This window comes from Diadema antillarum, unplaced genomic scaffold, assembly GCF_040938485.1.
Source record: "Diadema antillarum isolate AM-2024a unplaced genomic scaffold, OU_Dant_1.0 scf00000097, whole genome shotgun sequence".
Classification (NCBI taxonomy): domain Eukaryota; kingdom Metazoa; phylum Echinodermata; class Echinoidea; order Diadematoida; family Diadematidae; genus Diadema; species Diadema antillarum.
Genome location: NW_027270986.1, coordinates 357,631 through 384,116, shown reverse-complemented (window position 1 = coordinate 384,116; position 26,486 = coordinate 357,631). Strand labels below are relative to the sequence as shown.

The following is a 26,486-nucleotide window of genomic DNA, read 5'->3' as shown; positions in this document are numbered from 1 at the left end:
GTCCATTTTGCATTGTGTACTATTCAGCTGGAACTGGAATCCAGATTAAAGACAGTATTTCAGTTAATCCATCAGCACCGTTACATACACATATTCTCACAGAGAGATCCAAGATTACAAGATTACTTTTCATCTCTGAAGAAGCAGTATATGATTTTCTTTTGAAGTTAGCCATACTACAAGAAAAATCCCATCTCAGAAAAAGACTTACAACAAATGTAATGCCCATAAGTATACATTTCTAATCATCCACTACATATCCCTAGCATCGAGTCTAATATGTGAGATATCGTCGCTGGGGTGACAAGACCTCGTATCTACAAAATGTCAAATGTTCAGGAGAGCAAAAAAACATGGCAGCCAAAGCACTGTATCCAATGGGATAGACAGTCCTTTGACATGCTGTGGTGGCTTCATTTTTTGATTCATCTAGCTCTCACATAGACTTTGAAAGGGAGAGTGACTCAGATGCAATTTATATAATGCAATTTCATAACTCATTCCCATATTTCTTTCCATGAAAGGCCCCTGACAACGAGTACACTCTGGACTGTTTTGTTTTGAAGCAGCACCATAAGAAGTGGAGTATAATCGTGGACCTTGGTATAATTTCTGAAACATGCACACTGCACAAAGCTCTCCATGAAACTGCTTTTCCTCGGAAGCTAGTTAAAATTATAGTCTTTGACATGGATCAATATTCATAATTCATACTTTCACTGTCCGACAACCTGGACTGAATAAGAACTTGCATGCACAAATATTACACACCAGCACAGAAAAAAGGCATGTGTGACTAATATTGTACAGTCATAACTACTTTTAATTACTCCTTTTAATTGCTAAAAACAAACAAACAAACATTCACGGCGGTTGTCTTAAATTGAAAATTTTTTGGTTGGTTTTTATGCTCTAAGAACCCTACCTATCACAAAGTTTTGATTCAAGATCACCCTATGTTAGAAATTATGACATGTGCAAGCACAACTCGATCAAAAATATGTCTAAAGATTACAATTATCTTGACTGTTCTGTACTCACGAATCAGCTAAATTGTGCAATTCATAATCAAAAGGTGATAGAAACAGAAAAAATGAAAATAAAATGAAATGAACCCCTTCCAACAATCCACCTATATCCTTCCAACAATCCACCTATATCCTTTCCTCAATCTGTATAGACTCACATTTTACAATTTGGCTGCCCACAAATGAGGTGCTTCATCGATGCTTTGCACAAGCTTGACCCGGCAATGCTTTAAGAGTATGAAAAAACTTTGACTGTCAGAGGTCCACACTAGAAGAATACTGCTTAAACAGCCAACACCATGCCACAACAAGACCAAGAAGAGTGACAGGTAGGGAGGAGTTATTACAAGATATGAACACATCTACAAAACGTGACAAAATAAAAAAGAAATACAGGAATACATTACACATAATATACTGTTTAAATTCCTCACAGTGGCAGACCTCACTGCAGCACACAATGCTTGTGGCTACCTCTGTTACAGACGTGATCAGACCACAAAAACACTGAAGGCTACCGCTGTGGCAGACCTGACCACAACACGCTAGGCTTGTGACTACACTGTTGCAGACACGGGCAGACCACACAAGACTTAGGACTACTTCTTTTGCATACCATAGCTGATACACCATTTTCTCTATGCAGGAATTGTATATACATTAGACAACTAACACCCCATTAAGATTCCCCCTGTCTAGTAGAATATAAGGACATCCCGGAAGAAAGCAAGACAATGTTTTTTGTTTGTTTGTTTGTTTGCTTTAATCCAAACTCGGCAAAGAGGTGAGAGGGACTCTTGTTTAGAGTTCTCTGGTCATCTAGCATGAGGTTGGCATACATTTCTATGGAAACCAGTTGGTGTGCTTTTTTTTTCTTCAGAAGAAGTGGGCAGTTTGTTGTGCGCACATACATGTGCACTCAGCCATGAACAGCGCAGGTCACCAGAAGTGTGTGCCGTGTTCACTCTGAGACCGTTTTGAGTCCCCTCGTCTCCAGTAAACATGGCTAAAGGTTGTGCTAGACCAGTGATAGGCTGTCTAGCACAATATTCATGCCAGACTCATACTTTGTGCAGTGACCGTCTACATTGTGGAGTCCCCATCGTCTGAGGTGAACACAGAACGACCTCTTGAGGTTATGCCATGATTTGGCTTGACTTTAAATAGGAGTATAAGACAGAAATGTCAGATTGTACCCATTTGGACATTTATGTATTAATTATCATTATGATATTTATATTTATATATCGTCTGTTGAGAATGAGAAGGGCTTTAAGTTGTCTTGAACACTGTGGGTTTTGTGGCAACTTAACGTCCTCATCATTCTCAACCGACGATATGGACATTCACATATTTGTCAAAGGTGAAGAATAGTGTCAAAAACATAAACAAATAGATTACTTTCACATCTCTGGTCCATCTTGCAAAATTTAGTGTCACAGAATACAACTGATGTGTTGCTGTTACCATGTTGAGTAGAAGGTGCACAGCAAATACTGCAAGATATTAAAAGATACCCAAACACGGCAAGCCAATTTGATCCAACCTGTAAACATCAGTTTCCTCCTCCAAAGGGCACTTGCACACAGTGCCACACACCTGCAACATGGTCATATACATTTTTCTTTGGTGCCATTTTTTAAATTTTGTTTTGAAATTTCATTTGCATTGAAAACATGCAAACAGTCTCTCAAAGTAATTAACATCTCCTCTTGTAAGACTTATTTCATTCATGTTTTTGTCTACCCCAAAGCATTCTCCGCTACCAACACCAGAAGATATGGATTTCTATGAATTAATCCCTAAAATCTTTCCATTGAAACTATATGTGGGTAAGACGATTACGTACTGTAGACACCTCATACTTCACAAGTCTAATTTTTCATGAATTGGGACTTCTGCACAATTTCTTGAGTGGTTAAATTGAGATCACAAAATAAAGCGTTGAATGGAGCAATGTATGTGTGCACGCTGCATTTATGTTGGGATCAGAGTTAATGTTTGTGTGTTGGTAAATTCATGAATAGCACCTAATCCTCAAAACTCACAAACCCCTCCCGACGACATATGCGCCATACTCAATATTTACAAATTATAAAAAGGAAGATTTTTGATGATCAATCCTGTATTATATTTTATCTTTTTTTTTATGTAGTATTCAATAGACCCACATTTGTACAGACTACCACTGGTCACACAAACTGGCAACAGAAGATGAATGAAAAATCTATCTGCTACATGAACCTCAGATTATTGTCTTACAGCAGAGCATACACGTATTCCATGAATTTGATGAGTGCGCAACACAAAGCTCAGAACTGTTTCAAGCATAATAGATCAGCACATCTTTATAAGTTACCATCTGAAGAATATGAAAAAAAAAAAACATGTTAATATACAAAATTCAAAAGATATATGGATTAGTATACAAATGTGTTAATATAGAATATAGAAATTTGTAGTCTACATATACATGCACATATCAGACGGCTGTGTAAAAATGTGAAGATTTCTGTATTCCCTGAGACAAACTGATACACACTTTAATTTGTTGAGGGTGGATTGGAACTGTAAAAAAAAAGAAAAGACAAAAAAGACAAAACAATGCATCCTGTGATATTTTGTGGCAGAGACTTAACAACCCTAGGTACAGTAACCCCAAAATTCGGAAGGACACTTGTCACATAAATGCACCAATAGTTAAGACTTTGTGGTTGAAAGTCACCAAACACCTGTACTGTGAGACTAATGATATACATATACATATACATATCTACAGTCATTGAAATAAAGCTAAAAATTCTCATGATTACATTCAGATATTCTTGCTGGCAATAAGATGGTGATTGATTCAAACAATGTGAAACAGTAGAACAGTATAGTTTTCAAATCTTGTGATAATTTCTTGATGATAAAACGTGAGATGATCACAGACAAGTAGTTATCCAAACTTTGATATTAGAGAAAGTTTCTCACAAACAGAAAGATTAACTAGAGAGGGGCCGTCAAAGGCGGCAGACCCACGCCTAAGTACAAAGTCGGGGTAAACATAATGTGCATTCGGTCATCTACCAGAATTCGGCCACTTAATTGCCAGTGTGCTTTATCACCAGCCAGTGAGTTCTACCAAAGATCGTACACTGAAGTGTACGATCTTTGGTTCTACAGTCACATCACACGCAAATCACATCATTACACATACGGTATTAACACTCTGAATTCACGTACAGGAAAGTCCTTAAGTCTCCTCCAAAAATCCATCGAAAATCCCAAATTCCACCGTCAAAAGTGCAGAATCGGAACTTTTCCAAGCGCGCGCGAATTAAGTCCAGTTTTAAGAGTATTGTCTACGCGACGGGTCGCGGAAAAAGCGCTAAAAATCGAGAAATACGCCGTTTTCTTGCGGGATATTTTGATTACAGCAAGCCGAGAGTGTGATGATATCAAAGGTCGTATGAGTGTACGATCTTTGATGGTATCCACAAAAGCGTAAAAGAAAAACAAAATTTACGTACCCCCTAGGCAATTACCCCTATGATTAGTGTCTACGGGAATTATTCAATGCAAGGGTTGAATGCAAATGTCTACTGCACCAGTATTCGGCCACCAACGAGCGCCGCAACGTCCCCGGTGCAATTTTGCACCAACAGTGTAGAGCGCGATGCATTTTCAGCGGCCTTGCACACGCATTGACATTGAGCACGCATATCGTGCAGTGTGACTGCGACCGAGCAAAATGCTCCTCCAACGAAAAAAACAATCAATGTTAATTTGAAAAATCATCAAATATCAAAGGTCGTATGAGTGTACGATCTTTGATGGTATCCACAAAAGCAAAAAAGAAAAACAAAATTTACGTACCCCCTAGGCAATTACCCCTATGATTAGTGTCTACGGGAATTATTCAATGCAAGGGTTGAATGCAAATGTCTACTGCACCAGTATTCGGCCACCAACGAGCGCCGCAACGTCCCCGGTGCAATTTTGCACCAACAGTGTAGAGCGCGATGCATTTTCAGCGGCCTTGCACACGCATTGACATTGAGCACGCATATCGTGCAGTGTGACTGCGACCGAGCAAAATGCTCCTCCAACGAAAAAAACAATCAATGTTAATTTGAAAAATCATCAAAATACGGGCCAGTTTGTGATGACGGAGAACGAACTTTCATAAATCTAGAAGGACATAGTCCCTCAAATAGGCCTAAACGTAAATTTCGGAATTCTTACGAACATTTGAGCAGCGAAGTCGGATCGTTGGGGAGTTTATGTCTTCGTATGGTAGCGGAAAATCGCAAAGTGAGAAACGGGAAATTTTCGGAATGGTCACTATACCATGGGGTCAAAACTTCAAGGTCACACAGAATTTGCAAGGGTCAAACGATTATCACCAAAATCTAATCGATTCTTTCCTGTCATCATCCAAACATTCCCTGAACATTTCGTGCAAATCCGTTTACCCGTTCTCTTGTTATCTTGTACACAAACAAACAAACAAACAAACAAACAAACAAAAAAACAAAAAAACAAACAAACAAACAAACAAACAAACAAACAAACATACGGAACCCTTTACATAACCCCCTGCCGATTTTCATCGGCGTGGGTAAAAAAGAAATAAAATGAAAGGGAAAATATTTTTTCTCTACAAGCATAGCTTACAGACTGATCAACATCTACAGTAATCACAAAGCTTCTTAGTTTAGTATAAGAAATTACTCCTCTTTTGTTGCTGTGTTGCTTCTTTTTTTTTCACCAGCAGCCTATGTCCAAGTTCTCCTCACAAAGAATTCATAAAGCTATAGCTGTTCAAGTACCAAAACACAACATAAACAATGCAGTAAATTCTTCTTTATACCTTTCTTGTCACAAATTGAGAATAAGAACATTTGAATGCTTAATGGTATACGCACAAGTGTAGACATAAATAGTACCAACTTAACTGACGGCAGCATGACGACTCAACACAGCTGCTTTTCTTCACTAAAGTTGAAATGATATTTGACACTTTGGAAAGACAACTTAATCACAGCATGCATCGATCAATCACCCTGTTCCATCTGGGATTTTTCCTGTATATTTTCCCCTTCTTTTTGAGCAATTTCGACATTCATGGGATGCAGGCAGTGTTCTTCATCTTTCCAACACAGTCCAAAAGACAAAAATGATAAAGTACTTTTTTGCTTGACAGCGACATCAGGGCAGGCACAATAATGATATGCCCTTCATCACACCGTCTTAAAATCCGAACCACAACCACTGTACTGCCCATGTCCATTCATGCTGATGGAATTTGACATGGGATAGCAGCATACTGTTTGATTGTGTTCTGTTAGGAATACTACCATTCCCAAAGACAACCCTGACACTTGACTCTTCTGACGACAGAAAATGAATTATAGGCAGGTTGAGGGCTTCATAGTTTGTACGCTCCACGCCCTATTGTGTCTAACAAGTTTGCGTCCATGGCAGCGTAGGTGGCTTTCGCCTTATCCGCCACGTACAGCAGGTCGGCTATCTCGCCTGGGTTGAAACCCTGGCTCACGAGGGCTCTCTTCTTGTGCTTGAACGTCGTCGTGATGTCCATCTCGGACATGATGCGGATGAACTTGGGACAGGCGTAGTCTGGCAGATGGTTGATGGCGTGGTCGTAGAGCTGTTTGGGGTCAAAGACCTCGCCATCCTGGAGGACAATGGCTGCCATGCCAGCTCTTCCTTCACACCCTACATGAAAAGAAATGAAACGGACCAAGCTGGTAACTCTCTTGATTAAAACATCTGCAATCACTAGCAGTGAATGACTACTGCAGCTTCAAGGGCACAATATACAAGTCTACTGACACTTGCACATACTCGTCTTTGAAGTTAATCACTTTTGGCAGCCAAGTACAAAATGTTCCCTTTAAAAACAAATTACCGTCAAGAGTTGTTGCAGTGGTATGAATTAGTTATGTGTATTTCCATAACGAAATAGTTAATTTTATGAAGAGGACTTACTGCAATAATAAAAAGGCATGCCGCACTTACAGCTCAAAAGCTCACCAGCTTTTAATAATAAACTTCATTATCCCCACAGTGCACGCTTTTGCGGTAAGGAATTGGGACACACTGAATGAACGACTTATCTTCTTTCATTATTAACCTGTTCCTCCTGCAATTCTCCAACTGAAGAACCGTCAATGCCCCAAACAAAAGTCTTTACGCCCCTGGTACATAACATACCTGACTAACTCAGTACTACACCCTATCTGACTCCTTACTTGACCACCGTGGAATGCAATTATCATCCATGACTGAGGTAGTACAACCTCCCAACTGATGACACCATACTTCACTACAAATCTGGTACACATTAAAAGTGCATGGTTCCGGTGGTTTAGTCAAATGCGTACGCGGGCGCACGGTGCAAGTTTCCTATAGAGACCTACGCTATTGACTCCTCTTTAGCGCTTACGCTGTGGCCCACTTCCCCACGTCCCAAGAAGTCCGATCCACTGTAGTCAGTGGTCCGATCACAGTTCGGCGCATGATTCGGCTGAGGGGATGACAGCTTTAGCAAACTTCTTTTGTGATGTCATAATAAGAAGCACATATGCACGCACCCTAGCATTACTACAGACTGCATGATGCGCAGAGAAGACAACGAAGGCAAGTTACATTACTTAGCAACACCTACAGGTGTATGCGCTTTACTCTTGATGACAGCTCAACTTCGGCAATCTTCGTATCAATGCTAACGGTGATCAGCAGTATCATCAACAGCGCCCTCTACACAATCGGGACTATGCGCCTTTAAGCTACACTCACATGATTCCAGTCTTACAAGAAGATGTACTTATTCACATATATTTCTTTATTTCATTTCCTCCACTTTAATATGAAATAACATATTTTACGACAAATCAGACTTCAAACCTATTCAGATTGCATTTGAATAACAAGGACTACCAGGGTATCTCTCATCTCACTTGACAATATGGGTATGCATCACACTTAAAGGGATCGTATAGTTTTGGTTGAGACCTACACTTTCTAACAGTTTTTGGTGAGATATTGAGAAACCGCCTATGAAATATAAAAGATCATGTAATTCTAAAAGGCATTCAACGTTGTGTGATGAAAATTGCTTTTGAAATGGTGGAGATACCAAAACAGAGTAATCCTAATAAAAGGTGGGACCCAGCTTTTATTATGACCACTTTAATTTACTTTGTTTTTGGATGTCTCAGCAATTCCAAAACCGATTTTCATCAAATAAACTTTGAACTTGTCTTAGAATGGTGTGCTCTGCACTAGTTAATAACTGGTTTCTTGTTATCTCGCAAAAAGTTAAAAGTCCAATCCTCGCCTCCACCAATACTACACCATCCTTTAAACCCTTTGATTATGGGGCGCCATGTCAGCCATGTAGTAAGTTTTACAGAAAATGTACTGTCTTGGAAACAACAAATTAACTAAACAACAAACAAACCAAAATTTCACACAAAATGCACACTGCTCTGCAATTGTTACAAGATTTTACAGTAATACGAGAACTTTATACAGGTCATTCATGTTTTATTTTGACAATTCAATTACATAATACGACCAGCACCAGATACCTTTCTCGACTATTACATGGGACCTTCATTCTGCATAAAGCTCACTTGATTAACCCAGCACTTCCAGCTCGCTCATCATGCGACCATTTTAGTACTACCATCTTTTGCTGTCTCTCATGAACTAATCTGGGACTCCCGGTACAACACACATACATACTCCTCACCTCCCTATTAAACACACGGTGATCTTGAAAACTGACACCTCACTTGACTAACCCAGCACTTCCAACTCATGCAACTATTTTAGTACTACCTTCTTTAGCTGTCTCTCACAGACTGATCTGGGACCTGGGACAACTGACACTTCACTTGACTAACCTGGTACTTCCACCCCGTACACATTGCACTCCATGACGGCAGGCAGTCTGCTCATAGCATTGGAGACTTCAGTCGTTGAAACATTCTCTCCTTTCCACCTGTGTCATGCAGAAGGACAGGAAGCAGGAGGGTGACAGAAAGTCAGATGGACAGATGGATACAACAAGGGTGAGAAATGGTACATAAGTCTTTTTGGCTCTGATTTTCTTTGGACATACGGTACAGTGTACACTAGTCAAATTTACCCATTGCTTTTTAAGTACAGTATCAATTAGGTCCATATGATTTAATTCTAACTAAACTAACTTTATCATACATATATTACACAATTCACTCACAAATGTAAATACTTTGCATTCTTACAATCATGGAACATGTATGTTTAAGATTGTATACAGGGCTCGACACTAACGGTGGCCCGGTGGCCCCGGGCCACCAAAAACGCACGTCAGGACACCAAAATTTCAGAAATGAAGAATTTGGTGGCCTGATCGGGCCACCAAAAAAGGTAAGATGTTTGCCTTTAGGCCACCAAAAATAAAAGTTAGTGTGGAGCCCTGTTGTATATGTAATGTAATTGTTGGAAATCAAAAATAAATAATGAAATGAAATACACTTCAATTTAATTTCGTAGATGCTTGCAAATGTGAAAAAAAGGAAGTGTATGATTTACCTCAGCTTTTGACAATGCATACTTTGACAATATTACTTTGCAAGAACGACTGTAATTCAATACAGAATTTGTATTTCTACAGACATTTTGATATTGAGATAAATGCCCGTACAGACAAAAGAGAAATTAAAAAAGAAGAAGATGAAAAGGTAAATTGAAATGAAACCCGAAAAGGAGGCTGAATTAGAAGAACCTTGAGTAAGGATGAGGCTCCAATCACAATGTGTATCGTGACAGTTCTGATTACTTTGTACACTTAACGCTCACAAGTCCAAAACTGAAATCTATGAAAGGACAGATTCACAACTTCCGGCACTATATACTCATTCAAATGTGTTATCAGTTCCTGCATGCATTTGTACTTCCTGCCAACTAGGGGGTCGCATGAACGGTCGTTGGGACGGCAGCATTGCAATGTTTGTTACTGTTTGCACGGGCCTTCCAAAACATTTGATGACATTCAGTTTTGTGCAATATCGAAACTCCAGACTCACTGTATTCACAATGGCAACAAGGACAAAGTGACCACAACAATGACTTTAAGCACTGCCGATCATCTAACCGGTCAAGGACTCAGCGTGTCTGCTACAGCACGGCTGGCCTAAAAACAACTGCAGACGGCACTGCCTTGCACTAAATGCAATAATTGTAACTTATCTAACCTTGCATAAGTAGGAAACTTCACATGCTCTAGATTTATTACAAAAAAAACCCCAAAACAAAACAAAGAAGAATGTTGTGGAGGGATACATTTGATCTTCTTCAATCTTTTGCTTTTATCAATACTGAAGAGCTGAAGCAAATCACTGACTCACACAATATTCTGCAGTCAATACACACTATATTATAATAGCAAAAAGTGCACTCACCTACACCTGAAATGCATAATTGTCTGAGAAATCTATTCGATGCAGAATCCCTAATATACATGTATAAAGGGTCTTTGCCTAGTGAGGCTCTAACTCATTCCAAGAAGGAGAAGACGAAGAAAAAAAAAACTTCCTTATTCTGCTCTGATGCCCCCGTTTATGGTAAGGTTGTTTTTGCCATCCTGTAATTTATATTGAACAAAAGATACCAACCCCATCCAACCCTCATAGTGTGCAAGGTTACCTACATTTGTACATGTACAACCATTTGAACGAAGGCATCAGCAGTGTCTGACCTCTAGAATAGAGAGCCATTCATAATTGTCTGTGAATAGTGTGCTATTCAGTCATTTAGCAGTGAAGCATATGAAGTATTCACAAGGTTCCATGGTGTTTTTGATATTTGTTTGCAGGTCAAAACCTTTAACTATCTTTTCTCAATAAAATTTTACTGTATTTTTCCCCTGAATCTAATTTACTGATTGAGAACGAAAGCAACGATTGACTGAGAAAAGCATATGTGAAGTATTCACAAGATTCCAAGGTGTGTTTGATATTTGTTTGTGGGTCAAAACCTTGACCATCTTTTTTCAATAAAACTAGAGTGTATTTTTCCTCCGATTCTAACTGATTGAGAACGAAAGGTCTCACATGACCTACATAGAATATTGATACAATGAACCAATATCACTGAACCATGAGACAACCTATTGATATGATGGACCTACAACCTTACATCACTGAACCACACAATGACCTATCTATACAATGGTCCTATGGAGGACTGAACCATATGATACGATACTACAGTGGGTTGGGGGGGGGGGGTGGTTATCATCTACGAAAGAAATGTCAGTACTATAACAACAACTTATACCTACAGGTACACTAGTTAGCTGTACACTTAATACGAGTGAGTTCCCCCCCCCCCCCCACCTCCTGCGTTTTTGGGTCTTTAGTTTTACTACATCATTAAGTATAGCTTTATGAAACCGCATGAGTTTATTACACATCGTTCGTGCCTGAGAGTAGGTCAATAAAATCTTTAAAAATACAGCGATTTGCCACAAATGCAGATATGAGGTTAAGACCTCACTTATCTCTCTGTAAAATGTAGAGACAATCATGGGAATAGTTGGCTTACTACAGAGTCTTATTTTCTTGCCATCCTTCTCTGTTGGGTCGCAATGAACCCCATCCCAAATCTCCTGAGCTTTCAAAATGAAATATGGCAAGACTGTGCACAGACTAAGCAAACAATGACTCTGGTAGATCAAAAGGCACCGACTCGACTCCATATGGGGAATCAAGCAGCAATTATAGTGAGGAGGAATTTCTTGAGAGGGAACGGCAGTCACATACAGCACAGTGGAAAGAGTTTGAACAATCAGCAGGCAAACAATCCCTTTTGATGGGACCACTCGGGATAAGATAAGAGGTCTGCATGCCGATAGGAAATGCTCAGTACATAACGGACGGAATTGAATCACACTTCAGCATGAGCGTGTCATGTTCAAGAGTTTGACGCACCTTCACCTTGTCAAAAGTTTAGATTGTTGTCATACTGGAGTTCTTTGACCTACATTGTGATCATGCGATATTTGCTGGAATATTACAAATAAAAACAACAATAAAGATGCCTTGCAAAGTACAAAGTTCTGCACACACAGAAGTCCTACAACAGAAACCCCACTCATAGCCACAATACAACGGGTACAGTATGAAATGCTGGCTCAACTACGAATGAGACCAAGAATATATGCACTGATAAGGGCTGTTGAGCAACAATGTCAAGGCCGATCAACTGCGCTATAAACGGTTTCTGTAGTCTCTGCAGAAAGGCATATTTCATCTCGTGCAATGAATGTCAGTGGCATGAAACAGCCAGCAACATTGAAAAAGACACTGACATTTGGTAAAGGACAAGTTCACCTTCATAGACATGTGGGTTGAGTGAATGCAGCAATATTAGTAGAACACATCAATGAGATTTTGAGGTTTGAAAGTTGGCATTAATTATAGACAGAATGTGTTTAATGAGGCCTGCTTAATTTCAGTTTAATCTGATAATCCCTTCATTGTTGTTACTCAGGTGGTTCACTTCCTGTTTTTTGTCCCATTCATCCCACAGCCAGCATGGTTTGGTAAAAAGATTAAGCGCTTGAATAGACACTGTACTTCAGAGCCTCTTTTCACAGTTCACACTTTTGCAGAGTTTGTGCTTTCTTTCCAATATTTAGGTTAGGAGAGTCCATTTGATTTGAGTTATACATCATTTTAAAGCTTAGAGTCTGCTCTTTCAGAATATGGTCTTAACTAAAAATTCATGTCTGGCGACTTTTTGTTTGTTTTGAGGTGCAGGGTCACATATAAAGAAAGTATAAGTAAATTCAAGATATTCTCACTTATCTCACATGATACAAGAGCACTCGACTTCTCTCTTTCAGAAGTCAGAGGAAATAATATTACCCCTAACATTAGTCAGTAACATGTCGAAGAAATGTGTTCTTTATTCAAAAAGTCAAGTTTTGTGAAATTCTCTTTTTTTTCCCTTATATTGTTGTACGTATGTGACATCACACACTGTAGTAGTCTTCTCCTCCAGCAGTGATTGCACAGATACTTTAAAAATTCATAACTTTTAAACGGATTGTCGGATTTTCCCCAAACTTTCACTGATGTGTTCTACTAATATTGTTGCCTTCACTCAATCCACATGTATATGAAGGTGAACTTGTCCTTTAAAAAACTATATACATTAATGGTAGAGGCATAAATACAGAAAATAAACAAACAACAACAAATTTTGGGCTTATACTTCACTGCATTCGTCAGTACACTTGCAAAATAATGGCAACTCTTTCATCTCATTGATTATGTATGTGGTTTTTTACTTCACGAAATTATGCCTTTGGATGATATTTTAGAGCGCTGACCACATACACAGAGACTCCAACCCCAAGCACCTTCTGACCTGGAGATTCTCCCGCCCAAAACCCCTAGCAAACGGGAGACTCCAAGTTGATGTGTGCGAAGCGTGAAGTTCCTAGGATTCTAGATGTTCTCTGGTGCTATCTAAGGCTTATTTTTTCAACATATGATAGAAATAAGTAAGAAATCCTTTCCACCGGGAGACACAGAGCCAAGGCTTGAGAAATCAAATCTCAAACGGGAGAACGGGAGATTGTGCAAAAATGGGCTTTCGGCGGGAGATCTCCCGTCGAAAACGGGAGAGTTGGAGTCTCTGCATACATATCTGACAGTATTCAAAGTGAATGAAAATGACAAGATACTGTAAAAGTGGAATTTTTTGCACAAGTGATTGTTGTGAACGTTTGGCCCGGTAAGATGAATTTCCCCTGTTTTTAATTCCTCGAAAACCAGATTTTTCACATGTTAACAACTCAAAATTTGTTTGTTTTCATTTCATTTTCACACTAGTCTCTTGCTAAACGAAATGAGCAAAAAATCTCCCCTTTAATAAACAGTAGCCAATTTTCATGTGGATTCATAGTTTAGGCCAACATGATTTTTAGTAGAGAGAGAAAAGGGGCAGGAGTTTCACCTGAAGGTGTCCCCTAAGCGGTCCTTGAAGTAGACGTAGCCATCCACACCGAACATCATGAGGTCACCACTGTTGAAGTAAAGGTCACCAGGCTTGCGAACATTGCGGACCAGTTTGTTCTCTGTCTGCTTCGCGGCCCCGCGGTAGCCCAGGAACTTGTTGAGCTTGTCCTGTTTGAAGAGCAGAAGTCCCACCTCACCTAGAAATAGAGTGGACAGAGTAGAAAGCATTAAACAATAACCTTTCACGGGTCAGTGCCAGGACTTGACTTTACAGAATGAGACCTTCAAACACATTATCACATTCTTTGGGTTGGCTGAGGCAGAGATATTACCATGGACGCTTCATTTAATCAGTAATATGTTTAAGGGTGTGTACAGTTCTGGTCGAGGTGAGGATTTAGCATTTAAACGTTTTGTGAGATATTCAGAAACCACTCTATGAGATGTCAAAGAGCATGCAATTCTAAGGGGTATCAAAAGTTTTGTTTGATGAAAATCGGTTTTGGAATGGCTGAGATATCCAAAAACAAGATGAAACAAAGAGATCCTAATAAAAGGAGTGGCCTGTCGCCTTTTATTATTATCACTTTTTTGGATATCTCAGCCATTTGAAAACCAGTTTTCATCAAATAAATGTTGAATCCTTCTTAAAATTACATGCTCTTTCATAATCTCACTTAGGAATGTTCAACACATGAATCCCCACCTCAACCAGTACTGTACAGTTCCTTTAAATTGATGGAAACAGCTTTATGTTTAATAAGGACCCTTGTCATTTTTTTTTCTTGAGGCAAGTTCTATGAGTATGATTGTCATTACTTAAACATAACAGTGTCAATGACAGCTACAGGGCTCCAATATCCAGTACAGTACATATATATCTGCTACAGTCAGGGAAGACTGCAATACTCACTTCATACATACATTGTACATACAGGTTGTACATATTATGAGTATACCTGGAAATGCTGCACAATATATAGGATTGCAGTTTTGAAGATACAACATCATCCTCCTTGAGCAGAAGAGCCTTAATTTGATGCAGTTGCCATAGGAACAGGACGATAAAATACCATAAATTTCTATTCAAGGATCCTATCATTGATTTCACATGTGATTAGTTTGTCTGTGCTGTCTTGGAGGAATTGCTGCATAAGGACAACTGCTGTGAAATCACTTGCACTACCATTCTCAGGCATGATTCAAGATGGCAGAAAACTAAAAATTGGTCTGTTGTTTGGTCAATATAATATGGTGGATATCATATTTCTTGATTTTGTGAAAATATCCAGCTAGCACTCTTTTTCAGTAGCAGCATGTTGGAACAAGATGCTTCCATAGTATGTTGCAGTAGACATGTATATAGGAGACCTCACTAAATAAATCTTTCAGGATGTGCACTTGAATGTAAAAGTGGGTACAGTAGGTACAATGAATGTAGGCAGGCATGTACAGAGTGTACATCCCTGAAAAACGAGTTTAGATGCTAGCATATAAAATGCACATAATCGTCTAAAAAAACAAACAAGAAACAAGAAATGTTGCTTTGGCTTAATCGTTTCAGAGAGCAAGTATTTGAGAATGTAAGCATTTTCATTTGACCTTCAACCCTTGCCCTTTGACCCCATGGCCTGCAGTTCTCTTCAAATAATCACTAGCTGGTATTTTCATGACAAAGTTATTTTTCAAACTATGGGGAAAATAGTGATAGTTTAAACATTGTCACTTCACCTTTAACCCCATGGCCCAAATTTTCCCCTACAGATTCACTGTGCAATTTAATATGTTTACCTAGTTTAATGAAGTGTTACATCATGCATTGAGCAATCTCCAAGGTACGGAGAAAAGAGCAGGCCCTACAATTTGTCACCATTAAATAATACATGTAGAAATTTAGCTTTTAAACCAACTTTTGATTTTTGGCCTTTCATCCCATGACCCAGTAATTCTCAAGAGAGTCATTGTCAGGCACTACATACATACATGTATAACTATGTAAAGTTTCATGAACATACGTACCTTGAGCCATTTCCGAGTAAAATTTATTAAAGCAGTTTTACTTGACCTTGCCCCAAAAACTTCCCTACAAAATCTCTGGTATTGTGTACTCCCTAGAAAGTTCCGTAACAAAATACCTTCGGCTGCAGGCATTGCAGAGATATCCACTATGGGGTGAAATTTATGGAATTAGACCTTAACCTTGACCTCTGACCTTGAGCATATGCACCCAAAAAGTTGATAGGCACAGCCTATAGCCACTCATCCATATCCATCATGCTAAGTTTCATTTGGATACCTCACATGATTCTTCAGTCACATCAATTGTACGCTGTCCACAAAATCGATTACAGACGGACGGAAGGACTGAAGGATGGATGAACGGATGGACAACCCGAAAACATAATGCCTCCGCCAACACTACGTAGCGGAAGCATAAAAAAACAAAACATTAATGTTCAGTGTACCATATGCACAACTAAGATTAACCACTCATGGATATACCAGGACCCTACCCTTAGGCTTAATGCTTTTATTGGAAAAACATGATGCCTCCAATCATGTGATGTATTAAACTATAGAGAGTAACATCAATCTGCTAAATCACATATTCCCTTTTCAGTGGATTCTCTTGTTTTGCAAATTTGTAGTGAGACAATTTGAGAGAATGCCTCCTGACTCTACATATTAAGGAGCAACATTGTGTGTGATGTTATCATTTGCAGCAATTCTAAATTGTGCTCTCTGACAAAAAGGCCATTGGATATGAAACAATACTAGTGAGAAGATACTGTAAAACACAATATTTTCGCAGCATGATATTTCGGCGATTTGCAGCCGACGGCCTTTTTCGCAGCATGAAATTTTCATGAGTTGCATATAACATTCAATGCATATAGTGTAGACAAGAACTTTTGCGTGCATTTTAATTTCGCGAATCTTGGCTCTCGTGAAATTAAAATGCAGGTGAACATTCTTTGTTTTACAGTAGTGTACAGGAGATAGCACATCTTCAAACTGTCTGGTGCATCAACATACATGTGTAACTAGATGTGGCAGGAAGGCAAATCACACACACAGAAGATATAAAGTCTAAGGAAAGCATTCCATCCCATAACTTACTCCTGTAAAACGAGGAATGTTCGCATGCATTTTAATTTCGCGAATTTCGTGAGCGCCAAGGTTCGCGAAATTAAAATGCACGCGAAATTTCTTGTCTACACTATATGCATTGAACGCCCGTGGCAATTCGTGAAAATTTCATGCCACGAAAAAAGCTGTCGGCTCCAATTCGCGAAAATTTTGTGCCGCGAACATGTTTTACAGTAACTCCTACAATGGATTTAACACGCAGTGTAGAACCCTGATTGGGTTAATTACATATTCTGAGAATTGATCACTAGTCCCAGTGCACCATCTGTTTCTATTGCAGTCAAGGACTTGCCACCAATTACCCTTCAGTGCTGTTGGCACGGCCTCCTCTGACTTTTCAATCCACTGGTATCACTTCATCTAGAGTTCACAGGAATGTGACCTTGAACGTAACAGATATGTTCACACAACGTCTGTAATCTTCAAAGTTTTAAACTTTGATGATTAACCTGTAGTTTCAAACTACAACGCACACCTACATGACGCCTAATCTTAAAGGTTTACTATTTTGAACAGCTTCGCACTTGCTGATTTATCAAACCAACGCCCTGAACAAATTCATACATGCAGTGCTAGCAATAAACCCATAATGTGGGACAGCACAGTAGTGTTCAACATGCACTCAAGGTTGACCCAGAAGCTTTATTGGGGCACTAGGGTTCGCAGAGAGGTCATGCTATTAAACTTTTGAGCTCATTGATCATCGTGTCCCGAAAGATGCTGCACTACGAGCCTGGACCCAGACGGCTCGTGGATAGAGCATAAACCTTACACTCTTCTGGTTCTAATCCTCAATCTGTAAGATTGCTTTATGATTCAAGTGTGTCAGAAGGCTTAAAAACTATGAGCTTATATCGTCAAGGATTTAAACTTGGAGCTAATCCTGATGTTTAGAAATGGTGTGTGAATGTAACCAATGACTGGCTGGGATCATCAACAGCTTCTGGGTGCAAGCGTAGGGCAACGGATACGTTTCATAAGAACACATGATTACAGGAACAGCTGTGTGCCATGTGTAATCAACACAGATTGTACAAAATCTGACTGGTATTGTCATTCACACCTACCTCTACTACGTATTTACACAAATACACTCATCACTCTACACTGCAACCTAACCACTATCTTGCTTCCCACCCCCCCCCCCCCCCCAACCCCACAAGTTGAATGTAATGTAATCGATACCACAAAAACAATACACATCCTGGTCCATGATATGAGTCAAGTGGAAATCAGGCAGTACAAGCAGGACATTTGGCTCATTCATATAGTCTTGAAAAAAAAAAAAGAAGAAAGAAGACACACGATGAAACTAGATATGTTGCTATGGTGACTGGTAGGCCTCCTGTATAGTACATGGTACTATTCTCCTATAAAGTTAATACAACTGCAGGTCTACAGTGCATCTTGCCAGTATGAGAAGACACTTTCACATTATTGGCAAATGATCACTACTTCCATGTACCTACCTACCTTGACCTACACTATATGACCCTGACAGTCCAGGAGCACCCACAATTGATAAGTGCAAATTTGTCCACTCACACATATGTACAAAGTATAAATTATGCCACGGTTTCCTCTGGATAACTCAAACAGTTCTTGGGTTATGTAGTCCACAAACTTGACTATGGACAGATGGAAAGAAGGACAGACAGACGGACAACCGGAAAATATAATGCCTCTGGATAGATTTTGTGGTAGAGGCATAAACATGAAAGAGAGCAGGAAGAAAAATCACAAACAAGAGTCCGATAAAACCATAATCATTATTTTTTTTTAAATTAAAAAAGCATCTTATCTCCTTGTTTTCTACAATGCAAACAGATCTCATCGAAAAATTCCACCCAAATGCAAATTTTCCTCGATCTTTAGTACTTCCAATGGCAACATGTGTAAGGAAAGACTGGTATGTTTTCCATTGAGGAACCTCAATTGTCACTATTAATATTTGAAAGACATATTATCCAAACACAGGGACACAGCATTTTGCTACTTCATGAATTTATAAGCAAGAACCAGTATTAGACATTTTTTGAGAATGAGCTCCCTCCGCTCCCCCCCCCCCCCAAAAAAAGAAGGAAATAGCAGTTTGCTCATTGCATGTTATTCTGCACTTTAAATACATAACTTGGTACTGTATACGCTGTTATTTTGCGTACAGATAATTTCGTGAAATGTTGTTTTTGCGAATTGACACAAATTCATTGTTAAACTTGTGGTACAACTGTGATTTGCTATATTCAAGAAAATTAAACCCTCATGAAAACAGCTTATTACAGTAAATCTTTGATTTCAGTTTATGAGAACATTTTATAAACATGCTTCTTCATGGCCTAAATCTCATACTTTTTCCTATGCACAAATTATCAGTTTCAAGATCACAAGGGAAACAATGATGTGTGTGTGAACAGACCTCCTGCTTAGCATCCTCTGCAAATCAAAGCAGAATCATATCAAACGGAATGTTCTGTCCTTGGGACAGCTAATTTACTCACCCCTTGGAACTGGGATGCACCGACCATCTGCTCCACGGACAGGCTGTGCTGTGGCAAAATCGCACTCCACTATAACACAGTTACCAGCCAGCTTCTGCAAGGAAGAAAGCATAAAATACTCTAAATATTTCATTTCTCATGCAAAGCACACAGTCCTTTGACTTGTTACTGACATTATATACATGAAGGGTTATATCATTCCCCCTGATTTCGAAAGAGGTACACTGTTTACTCTTTCATTATGCTTGAACAAAATGTAATTTTGTGGCACTAACTTCATTAAAAAAAAAATAATTGTTTGCAGTAACATCATGATGTCTTGTAGTGTTCTTACCCACAGATGGCGGCATCAAAACTTTAAAAATTCATTAACATTTGAAAAGATTGTCTCATTTTCCTCAAACTTCATTGCTGTGTTGCTATGTGTTGTACTAAAATTGCTGCATTTACCCAGTCCATTTGGGAAAGTTCCATTTGTGGAAACTTCCCCTTTAAGTACGCAGCAGGATAAGACATGACCCTATAAACCTACACAGAGAAATCAATAATATCTTATCATGGTCTGATCCCATGGAATACTTTACTGCATTTATAAACTAAATAAACTCTAGGTCAATGCAGCAGTTTAGAAGTAATTCTAGACGCACTTCCTGTATTTAAACACCCTGTGTTTTTTTTTTCATTTTAATAGCCAATCACTTGTGCCATTGGTATTTGTCTTGTATTTACTTTGGGGCCTTTTCCTATCAAACTTGATAGGCTATACTTGGTCCCCCGCAATACGACTATACTATGATTTGAAACTGTTACGGTTGATGTTTTCATGTGGAAATAAATGAAATGAGACTATTGATTTTGGTTTAACATGTCTAGGGGTTACAGTCTGATCTCTAAGCTGCAGCCAGTCTCGTACCTCTGCGAGCCAGGAGTACCTGCCGACCGACCCCACTTTCCCGTCCGTATTGATGAAGCCGCCAGAAGCCTCCGTTGCCGTGTACCACTCCACGATCCTTTGAATGTTGAACCGCCTCCTGAACTCCTCCCAGATGTCTGAGCCGAGACCATTGCCGTAAGCCATCCGCAGCGTGTGGTCATACTGCCCATCGTTTGCTTTCTATGGGTTAAGAGTTTGCCAAAATTTTCTCAATTTCTTTGTTGAACCTGTTTTGTTAAGTCCAGGAGGATAGCTGCAGAAATTATCACCATTCAGTAACAACTCAAAATTCCAAATTTGTGACTTACATTTGACAGAAACTTATACAGGAAGTTTTGAAATTCATACAAAGTCACAAAGAAATTTCACAAAGTTACAAATTAACAACAAAGAAATGCAGGGCGAGAAAGAAACAGAAGCTCTGCAATCTTCTTTTAAAATATTGCCATTGCAATTTTTACCTATTACAGAGACTTTCCCATCCAAGCAAACAGAAGGCTTACAATTGTACTTGAAAAATTTCTTTCCTTTTTTACTCTACCTCACAAAGAACAATAAATAGATACATATCAACACTTATGAGCTTCAGAAATGTACACTGTAGGAGCTACACATTGTAAATATGTATGTGTTTCATTAAAAATCAACATAGTTCATTGCCACTGTAAGAATCCCGGCACCTGCCAAGATTTTGTTTTTTATTTTTGTATCTTTTTAAACAAAACTACAACAGTGGTTTACATTGATTCAAACACAAAGTCTGCATAACAAACTTTGTAGCAAATACAGTGTAGAAGTACCTTGGTAGTTCATATAAACTTTTACTCCATGCATATCACTTGTAAGATCAGCGGATGTCACCAAAAATATAGTAATGCTTTATCATCCATACACTCAATTGGTACACTGTATGCTGATGGATGGTACAAGGTGATACGAGATACACAAGTATGCAGGTCAAATTCTGGATAAAAGGTTGTGCAAGTAGACTTTGCATGTGTCGAACTTGTGCACGGGTAATAAGAGCATAGAATGCTACCTATCAATGTCAGTTTAATGTTCATGTCTGTTATCTCATGATGAAATTTCTGTCAACACTTATAAATCTACCAGTGTTCAGTCCACATAAATATATGTAATGGAAACAGACCTTTGCATGACCTCAATATAGTATGATGCCCTATGTACACACATTTATTAAGTCAATGTTGTACAAGGGAACATGGTACAATGGAAGCCCTTACACAGTTTGAAAGCCTTAATGATAAATACAAAGTACGTGTTATACGTCAACTATTCCATATCCATGTGAATGTATATTATGTTAATGTTATTGTCACTTTCATTTGGCTGAATAAATGATAATACATGATAGATGATAATGATAATAAATCACTGACTATAAAAGAACACAAACAAACCGTAGAAAGCAATGTGCCTTTGCTGAAAAGAGTTTCAAAAGCGATTATAACTCCAGTGACATAGACTTTAGAATACAGAAAAAACTAGAAAAGCACTCTGAGAGCACAGACCTCCGCCAAGCAGCTACTTTCCACCGATGATCTTGCTCTTCCTAAAGAGTTATTTCTCCTCTCTCCTCTCCACCAAGCTTGGGAAAAGTTCTTTGGGCTCTTCCATAGAGATCAGTGATTTCCACCAAAAGGTATCACATGCTGAAAAATAGCCTGATTTCTCAAAAATAGAAGCCTTCATTACGTCATAAACCTCAGCTGCGCGGCGCAACTCGCCCTACAGAAACTACAGCAAACCTCAAAAACACACAGCTTGAACTCCCAAGTTCATTGACCCTACCTGTCAAAATATTAAAAATCCTTCATACATTCCCAAAATTTTTTGGATCACTACCAAAATTTTATCATTTGTTTAACTTATGTCATTCTCAACTTTTCCTCTAAGTTTCACCCAAATCCCAAACTACTTTCTGAGTTATTTTGCAATCGGACAAACAAACAAACAAACAAATGGTAACGAAAACAACCTCCTCCCTTGACGGAGGTAATAAAATGATCTCAAGGATTTATCTTACCTCAGGCTGAGCAAGGAGATACCTGCAGAGCTCTCCAATGTACAGGAAGACTGTGGCCTTGTGCTTGTGGACATCATCCCAAAAACGTGAGGCAGAGAACTTTGGGGCCAGTGCAATGGTACATCCTGGGAAGTATACGAATTTGAGCATCTATCACTTAGTACCCTTCTTTCCCTGACACACATAAACTTTTTCACATGGCTAAACTACAATTAAAAAAAAAATGTAACAAATTTCAAAAGAAGACATCAAACACTCAATATGAAATCAAAACAAGGTTGAAATAATTTTGCAGCACAGATTTTCAGTGGAAAGCTGCAGATGATGCATAATGAATAGAAATGAATACATGTCTAAAGCAATCAAATAAAATCTACCTCATAAATTCACACTTAATATGCAGTATAATGCTGTACAAGTGTACATACTACTTTGTACAAATGACAACTACTACTTCTTCACATACTTTAATCTGAGGTCCTCAAAAAGATTTGCTTTTAAAGTCAACTTGAAATTAATCTGTTAAAGTCAGTTTGTCCTTGAAGGCTGAAAAACATGAGCTTTCAACAGCAAATATAGAACAACTCAGGTTGCTACATATATTAAAGCACTTTCCCGATTGCCCAGGGCAAGTGAAAATAAAATTTGGGCAAGTGTTTTTGAACAATAAGAACAAAAGCTTGCCCGAATTGGGCAAGTAAAAAGTTTTGAAGCCATTTTTTTCCCACTTATTTCCCCCAACAAACCCACAAAGTCCACCAAACAGAGAAGCCCAAGTTAATGGCTGTTTAGTGATGCACTACACTTTATATCTCATACATTGTATTGCAACTTCTGGACACTTACAATGTACGTGAACAAGCCTAAATGCAATGCAACGGCAACACTTGATCAGACCAACTTCAATACTCCATTGCATGCAAATCTATTGTGATTTAAGCCCGGAATTGACTTACATGTGATTTATCTTCTTAATATATTTTGGACCTTTTTTTAGGCAAGTAAAATTCATATTCGGACAAGCGTTTTGCAGCAAATTTGAAAATCTGCTTTCTTGACTGGGCAAGTGGTAAAATAAAGTTATGAAGCACCCTGCAACTTCTGTTACTTTTTCATTTTCCATTTTTTTTTCATTTTTTTTTCATTTTTTTTTTAGCTGCAATACCCTGTTTCCAGTTGCCTGAGCAATATGAATAGAGCAGTCTGGTCATTGTTAAGCAGTGACCGTGAAAATTGATGGTGTGATAAAAATCTGCAGTGATAGAGTAGTTGATAACCAATTCTACTCTGGTGGTTTGTGAATTAAAACCGTGAACTTGCGATGAGTTTGTGATAGGGGGCTGCCATTGAAGTGCCACTGAGACCATTTAAGTTTGCTTACAAGTGCTTGTGACACCTTTGGAATCAAGAGCTACTGCCTTCAAATATATTCTGCTTTTAATTGTAATATAATGTCACACAATTTTCCGCACAGTGATGATACAGAATACATGAAGTGTGGTTATGCATCATAGATGATTAAAAAGCTGACGTTTAAATACAAAAACTATATTTCCAACATCATTCAATACAATATTAAACTAACAATGTAAATATATCCATTCAGTATTTTTCTCTCCCCTGGTGATTTTACAGACGTTGAATCATTTGATCATCAATATTGTGCACTCTTTATCAGCTTTTCACTAGTTCTAACAAAAAAAAGAAAGAAAAGAAATCTTGTTCAAAGTTTTATAGTACATCCAGGATATCTGCCAGTAGCCTTCCATTCTGATCAATATTAGCCAAACACAAATTTTCAAGCATAGCTCACTTGCCAAATACAATGTATGCCTATTAAAGTGGGATGTATCTTTCCTCAGGCCCTCTCCTTGACCCCGACGTGGGACATAAAGTTTAGTGGTACCTGAGAGGATTTAAAACATTATGACTGCCCATTCCATATGTTACAGCATACTATTTCGGTCAAGGGTACACAATACTACCAGCACAATCCTGATCACATGTTTGAAATAACTATAACTGAACTCAAGTCACTCTTCAAGATGTTGCTTCTGGTCTGTATTAAATTTTACACTTTATCACTTTATGATGGACTTGGTGGCACAGCTTTTTTTTTTCTTTCTTTTTTCTCATTCTTTCATTCTTTCTTTTTCTTTTTTTTTCTTCCACACTCTCTCTTTCTCATGACATTTCCATTCTCACAATGAAAAGTACCTGCACAATTTTCTTCAACATTTGTATTTGTCTTTCCCATATTTCAGCCAGCCTCAAAGGAACGACTTGGCATACAGCATACTGTATGACTTGTGATGCACACCAGTTTACATCTAGGTCTACCTACATAGCATCTATGACAGATAGTGAAGTTGCACTAGACAAAAGTACTGTATTTCTGCATGTTCAGTGTTTACACTTTAATTTCACTATGAAGTAGTTTTGAACAAAGATTACAAGGGGTGAAACTTCTTGAGGTACAAAATGCCAGAGGGAAATATATCGAAGGTTGAAAATATAAAAGTGTTACCGGTATTAAGAATATCACTTCTAGGTAAAATTTCACTGCTTAGTATTCAATGTATTTGTTTATAAAAATGCCAGAGAATAAAATACCCTCACAGCTTTATCAAAAAGATTTGAAAGAGCTACAGTATACTGATGACAGAAAAGTGTTATAATGTAGTGTAAAAACAAGGCTGAGATATAAATCTTCAGTTTCCTCAGATGACTACCCCTGGTGTTTCATACATTGTATGCAGCACCTTAAAAAATTGTGATTTTGAGAAAAAAACTGGTCTTTTTAATCTTAAACTTCACATTGTTCTTTAATAAATGTTCTTAATACAGTACAGGTGTATTGTCTCACATCAAATCACAAACAAGTAATTTCAATAGTTGCATGGCATACTTTAAAATCCAAACAAAAATGTAAACTACTTTCAAAAGCTTTGCACCAAAAATAACTTTTTGACTCCATACAGAAAGCTCAATTCCTTTGCAAACAAAGCTTTGTAGTATGGAATGATAAATAGAATACATCATTGATCATGTTCAAAGCCATGTAAATGCTGGCACAGGCTGGTCTGAAAATAGACTCTCTTTTCTTAAAAAGCTACAATGCAGTAGGGTTGGACCTACTACTCATCGACTGCCTAATGTTTATTTGCTTGATAAGAATATTTAACACTGAAATTCACGTAAAAAACTTGACCTACGTGATTGAGAAAATCCAGCTCTATCAAATGTCGTTGTTCCCTTTTCGATTCGAAGTTTCAGTGCAAAAATATCGCCGACGAACTTGCGTGGCCTCGTTTCAGCTCCCCGCGGTAAATCGCGTTATTAGGATCGACCACTGTTTTTGCATTGGCAATGCACGCAAACCGAGTTGTATTGAACACCGTGTTGTACGAAGCTTTTTAGAAGCCTTTTAGAAACTTCCATAGACATTACATTGTGCTGTCATTACAATTCGGTGAAAATATTCATTCGAAATTTTGTCCTTGATTAAAACCATTAATGAACAGTGAATTATCGCGTTTTCCCACACCATCCTCGTCTAGCATTCAAAGCCAATCATTTTATGTGCTTTGCGCGCAGAGAAGTGCGTACTAAGTGTTCAGTGCGCGAATTATATGCGGTCGGTTTAAAAGAAGGTGGTCGATATGTAGTTGGGCTACTATATACCACGAAATCTTAGCTCCACAATAATGGGCTTAAATGTTCCACAAGCATTGACCTTTAAAGGGACTGTACAGTACTGGTTGAGGTAGGGATTCATGTTTTGAACATTCCTAAGTGCTC

At 38.5% G+C, this 26,486-nt stretch overlaps 1 protein-coding gene across 1 annotated transcript in view; it reads right to left on the bottom strand.

The window, feature by feature from the left end:
- Nucleotides 1-6,444: 6,444 nt before the first annotated feature.
- Nucleotides 6,445-26,486, bottom strand: part of LOC139718572 (long-chain fatty acid transport protein 2-like) — a 40,832-nt gene continuing 20,790 nt past the window's right edge. Inside the window, exons 4-9 of the mRNA XM_071630038.1 lie at nucleotides 22,686-22,810; nucleotides 20,618-20,818; nucleotides 19,705-19,798; nucleotides 14,055-14,253; nucleotides 8,948-9,045; nucleotides 6,445-6,752 (exon numbers count right to left, since the gene is read on the bottom strand). Coding sequence (XP_071486139.1) covers nucleotides 6,445-6,752; nucleotides 8,948-9,045; nucleotides 14,055-14,253; nucleotides 19,705-19,798; nucleotides 20,618-20,818; nucleotides 22,686-22,810 — 1,025 coding nt within the window. The remainder of the gene's footprint in view (nucleotides 6,753-8,947; nucleotides 9,046-14,054; nucleotides 14,254-19,704; nucleotides 19,799-20,617; nucleotides 20,819-22,685; nucleotides 22,811-26,486) is intronic.